The sequence below is a fragment of the Panthera pardus genome, unplaced genomic scaffold (genome assembly GCF_024362965.1).
Source record: "Panthera pardus isolate Hobbes unplaced genomic scaffold, ASM2436296v1 HiC_scaffold_24, whole genome shotgun sequence".
In the NCBI taxonomy this organism is placed as follows: Eukaryota; Metazoa; Chordata; class Mammalia; order Carnivora; family Felidae; genus Panthera; species Panthera pardus.
Genome location: NW_026526810.1, coordinates 62,204,520 through 62,210,154, shown reverse-complemented (window position 1 = coordinate 62,210,154; position 5,635 = coordinate 62,204,520). Strand labels below are relative to the sequence as shown.

Genomic DNA, 5,635 nt, shown 5'->3' with positions numbered 1-5,635 from the left:
ATTAAAAAGCACCTCAGATAACCAAAACAAACTTCATAGAACTATTGCATAGCTCTTAAGAAGGCAATTTGAATCTAAAAGGAAGTGTAGAAAGTAAATTGAATTGTGGCATGTTGAAGTATCAAGGAATTTTATCATTTAAAAGAGTCTTGGTAGGGGCGCCTGGGTGGCTCAGTCGGTTGAGCGTCCGACTTCAGCTCAGGTCACGATCTCGCGGTCCGTGGGTTCGAGCCCCGCGTCGGGCTCTGGGTTGATGGCCCGGAGCCTGGAGCCTGCTTCCGATTCTGTGTCTCCCTCTCTCTCTGCCCCTCCCCCGTTCATGCTCTGTCTCTCTCTGTCTCAAAAATAAATAAATATTAAAAAAAATAAAAAATAAAAAATAAAATAAAAGAGTCTTGGTAGAAAAAGAGTACATTCTTTTTTTTTTTTTTTAAGTAATCTCTACACCTAGAATGGGGCTCAAGCTTACAACCCCAAGACCAACAGTTGCATGCTCCACGACTGAGCCAGCCAGACAGCCCAGGAAAAGAGTACCTTCTTGACCAAAGTCTGATGAATGGAGGAAAGGAAATAATTTCTGGACAGCATGAAAGAAGGTCATCAAAACTGAGAAGTGGTTTTAATGTTTTAATTCCTTTTATTGAATAGGCATATATATAACACTATAGACCAAGAATTGTTTAAAGGACTTTACAAATATTAATTTGTTCAATCTTTATAACTTATGAGGAAGATACCTTTAGCCATAAGGAACTGCCATTTTGGTAGGTAAAAAAAAAATATCAGAAATCTCAGAGGGTTCAACTTAACCTCTATTTTACAGATGACAGAATTTAGACATAAAGAGCTAAAGCAATTTGTATATTAGTAAAAAGCAAAGCTAAGTTTCGAAGTCAGGCAGTCTGGCTCAAGAGTGTGTGCTTGTAACCATGTCACGGAAAAAGAAAAGAGTTTACCTAACTCTGAGGAATCACTGATGATTTCAGTATAATTAGGGCAAGAATTAGCACTACTCAGGACAGAATTATTAAATAGGTCATTGTCTTTGTCCATTATCTGGCCCCCATCATTTAAATCTCCTAACATACAGGAACACAGTTTTTGAAAGAACTGAAGTAATTATAAGGCTTAGTTCATAGTTGCCACGTGCACTAGTTGAAAAGCCTAAGAAGCCATACTCCAGTGATCCAAATTCAGGCTGATAAGATTTCTAAAAAACACAAAAATAATTCAAAATAACTTTAGCTCTTTGTTTTCATTTAATGAAGGGCAGTATAGTTTGAAAGGTAAGAGATAGGGGCACCTGGGTGTCTCAGTGGGTTAAGCATCAGACTCGATTTTCAGCTCAGGTCATGATCTCGAGTTCAAGTCCCACATTGGCTCCACACTGACAGTGCTCTCTCCCTTTCTCTGCCCCTCCCCCATTCGTACGTGCTCTCTCTCCCTTTCTCAAAATAAATACATAAACATTAAAAAAAAAAAAAAAAGATAAGAGGGGCACCTGGGTGGCTCAGTTGCTTAGGTGTTTGACTTCGGCTTGGGTCATGATCTCATAGTTCATGGGTTCAAGCCCCACTGAGAGCTCAGAGCCTGGAGCCTGCTTTGGATTCTGTGTGTGTCTCTCTCTCCCTCCCCTGCTCATGTTCTCTCTCTCTCTCTCTCAAAAATAAATAAGCAAACATTTTTAAAAACTGAAATGGTCTTCTTTCTCTGAAAAAGGAGGTATTTTAAAAAGTAAAAAAAATTAAATTAAAAAAAGGTAAGAGATAGACAACAGTATCTCTTTAAAATCCTCTTTTTATCTTTTATCTATTTGTTTCACACACTACAGCTACTCCCACACATCTCACTATAGGACCTCAAAAGAAAAAAAAGAAAAACGCTATCCCTAATAATTTCAATTTTGTCAAATTTCCAAAGCACTTTTCTTCAGATTCTGCATTACAAACCCCAAAACTCAATATGATAAGGGAAGATTCTGCTTAGCACACAAAGCTGGAAAAGAGATATAAGAGGCCAGTACAGAATCTCTTTTATAAAGGAGGGACAAGAAAATGTGGAAATAGTCATATATTAATACTTTTATTCCATCACATTGCATAAGAAAGCACATCATATCCTCCTTGGTTGTGAGCAGAAAATACATTAAGGAATTCTGGAGTTAATTAAACTAGTAAGTAGAATATCCATGGTGCTGTGTTTCATCAGATTCATGTCTGTAGTACAGTCAGGGAATGTTAGAGATGCTTGTCTTTCTTGATATCAAAATTACTTAAAACATCTTCCTGAAACTCGACACCTGACTGAATATTCTCCTCATTGCCACTTTCACCTCTTTATTCCTAAAAGTATAGATGGCAGGGTTCAGAAATGGGGTAATAATTACATCAAAAATGGCAAGGAACTTATCCACTGGCACTGTGGGAAATGGCCATGAGTACACAAAAATACATGGACCAAAAAACAAGACTACCACTGTGATGTGAGCTGACAGAGTAGAGAGGGCCTTGGACAAGCCACCTGAAGAACGTTGCCAGACAATGACCAAGGTGAAGATATAGGAAATAACCAAAATGAAAAAAGTCCCCAGAGAGATGAAACCACTATTGGCAGTGACCATGAGCTCCAATCTGTAAGTGTCTGTGCAGGCAAGCCTAATAAATCGAGGAAGATCACAGTAAAAGCTGTCCAGTTCGTTGGGGCCACAGAGTGGCAGGTTTACAACAAACACAAGTTGGATCAGTGAGTGGATGATCCCAGTGGTCCAGGCCACCACCAAGAGTAAAATACAAGTTCTGAAGTTCATGATGGTCAGGTAGTGAAGAGGCCTGCATATAGCAACATAACGGTCAAGGGCCATGGCAATGAGCAGAACCATCTCAGTTCCTCCAATAACATGAATGAAGAACATCTGAGCAATGCAGCCTTGGAAAGAGATTACTTTTCTCTCCTTGAAAAGATCAGAAATCATCTTGGGAGCTGCAATGGAGGAAACCCACATGTCAATAAAAGAGAGGTTGGCCAGCAGGAAGTACATAGGGGAGTGTAAATGGGAGTCAGAAATCACTGTGAGCACAATGAGGAGGTTTCCTAAAATACCTGTGACATAGAACACAGAGAAAACTAGAAATAAGACAAGCTGCATCTTCAAAGAATTGGTGAGTCCCACCAACACAATCTCAGACACCATCGAATTATTTCCTCCCCCCATGGTTTCAGTCACTTTGGGCTCCAAATTTGCCTGAAAGAACAGGAAAAAATAAGAAATTGGGATTATTGGCCATATCAGTCAAGGTGCCATTAGAGAAGCAGAACCACTAGGAGATAAAATACTAAGGGATTTGTTAGTGATTTGACCTTACATAATCATGAAAGGTGAATCGGCAATCTCTGGAAGTCTGTTGTCTTTCCATCTGATGCTGTAGCTTGAAGTCCATGGGACACGCAGCCAGGAAGAAAAGATGGGTGTAAAATGGAGTAAAACAAAAATAAACTGGAACCCACAAGCAAGAGCTAAAGTTCCCAAGGTCAGACGAAAATGAGTGTCAATGTTCTTTGCCGCTAACCTCAATGGTGTGGATGTATTGAGAAACCAAGGCCTTCACCGCAGAGCTGAACACACAGCTGGCCCACAAGTCAGAGAAGGCCAAGAAGGATCCCAAGTGGCAGTTGCAGTCCTGGCCCCTGCCTCATACCAATGAGATAAGCCAGCAAAGAAATGACAATGTGTGCGAGTGGCAAATATGGCTGCTGTTTCACTTTGACCTCAAAATATTGCAAAAGAATTTCTCTTATAACCTATTGTAGTTGCAAACATTACAGAAAAGGGAATTCTAGAGGACGTAGCTCAATCTAGCCAAGCTGACACAATACAAAGCCACCACGTTGCCTACTTAAAAGAATGTACAAAATTTGAAAATTATCTGTCACCTCTAATCATTTGGTCAAATCATGATCACAGTGGCACCTAAGCAGATATGAAAAAGGCTCTAAATCCATTGGTCCTAATCTCACTCCATCTCCCACCAATTTTCCTCATTATTACTGACTCCATTTAAAATTTCACCATGGGCTCTCTTCTGATGTCAGTAAGCCACTTCAAGAGAGAACTGTAAAAGACTTTAAATAGAGTTTTGGTGAAAGGAAAACGAAGGTGCTAAGTATTATATGCCAATAAACTGTTGCTTCTTCTAGCCCATAGGACTTTCAAAATGCCCAAAAACATATGAAGAAAAACAAAACTTTCAGAACTACAGAAGGAAATAGAAAAATTCTGTTCCAATTTTAGTATATGTGCTGCCAAAGCGAGCACGAAAATAGAGAAATTCTGTATATTTGTGACAATAGTGGGAGAATGAAATACACTTCTTTCAGTGAATAATAGGGCAAACTGACAAAATGTTGGACAGCATATGAAGGTTTAAAAACATGATTAATCTAATTGAATTATATAGATCCCTGTCCCTGATATATGCAGAATACTCAAGCATTTATAGAATATTACAAAATTTTACCAAATGCTATATTATAAAGCAAATCTTAACAAATTCAAGATTGCTACCATGAAAATAATATTCTAGCCCAAAGCAATGAAGGTGGAACCACTAACCAAAATACAGCTAGAAAATCTTCATATGTTTGGAAATTAGGTAATGCATTTTTAAATAACTCTTGGGTCAAAGATGAAATCACAATGGAAATTAGAAAATGTTTTAAACTGAGTTATAAAATATTTTATACCAAATCCTGTAAGATACAGCTAAAGCAGTATTTAGAGGGAAACACATAGTCTAACTGCTAATGTTAGATAAAGAAAAAAGGTTTGAAATTAATTTAAAATTTAATGAGCTAAGTATCCATCTTTAAAAACTAGATAATACAACCACCATACAAAAAGAATAAGAAAGGAAATCATATAGTATAAATTAATGAAATAGAAAACAAAAAAATCTACAAAATCTACCAAAAAAAGGCTATTCTTTAATAAGACAAGTAAAATTGATAAGCCTCTGCTGAAAGTAATCAAGGAAAAAAGAGAGATGGCACATAGGACTAATATCAAGAACAAAAGAGGACTATAAGTAGAGATGTTACAGACGTTAAAAGCCCAATAAGAGCCTATAATAAACAACTTTAGGCCAACATATTCCAAAATTTTAATCATATCAGCAAATATCTAGTAAAACATAACTTACCAAAATTCACTATGCTGGACATTCTAGATTCATTGTCCCTCTTCTCCATCCACCCTGCTCTGTACCTCTGGGAAGGATCTTTAAGGACTGCATAAACTGGGCTCCCTTGCTCTCACTGATGGCTAGTTTTGGTCAATTAGAGGCACTAACAAGAAACAAGAGGCCAGGAAGAGTGAGTGAAAGATAAGGATATCAATCTCCTGACCATCCCCTCCAAACCTTGTGCTTGCAATGTCTGCCTTTCTTTTTAATGGGGCCAGCTCTCTCCCACAAGCATAATTTCCTTTACAGATCCCAGCAACTGGGATGCTTCACCAGCTCCTTACTGGTCTCCTTGAATCCTATCCTCATCTTTCTTTTTTTTTTTTTTTTCTTTAATAGGATTTTTTTAAATTTTTTTAATATGAAATTTATTGTCAAATTGGTTTCCATACAACACC

The 5,635-nt window shown here is 37.9% G+C and overlaps 1 protein-coding gene across 1 annotated transcript; it reads right to left on the bottom strand.

Moving 5' to 3' along the window:
- Positions 1-2,252: 2,252 nt before the first annotated feature.
- Positions 2,253-3,211, bottom strand: LOC109258475 (olfactory receptor 4F3/4F16/4F29-like). Its single transcript, XM_019435294.2, has one exon. It carries the CDS (start codon positions 3,209-3,211, stop codon positions 2,273-2,275), a length of 939 nt encoding a protein of 312 aa, XP_019290839.2. The 3' UTR covers positions 2,253-2,272.
- Positions 3,212-5,635: the final 2,424 nt, after the last annotated feature.

Excerpts from the sequence above, each read along its gene's own strand:
- LOC109258475 (XM_019435294.2), bottom strand. The coding sequence starts at position 3,211 with ATGGGGGGAGGAAATAATTCGATGGTGTCTGAGATTGTGTTGGTGGGA.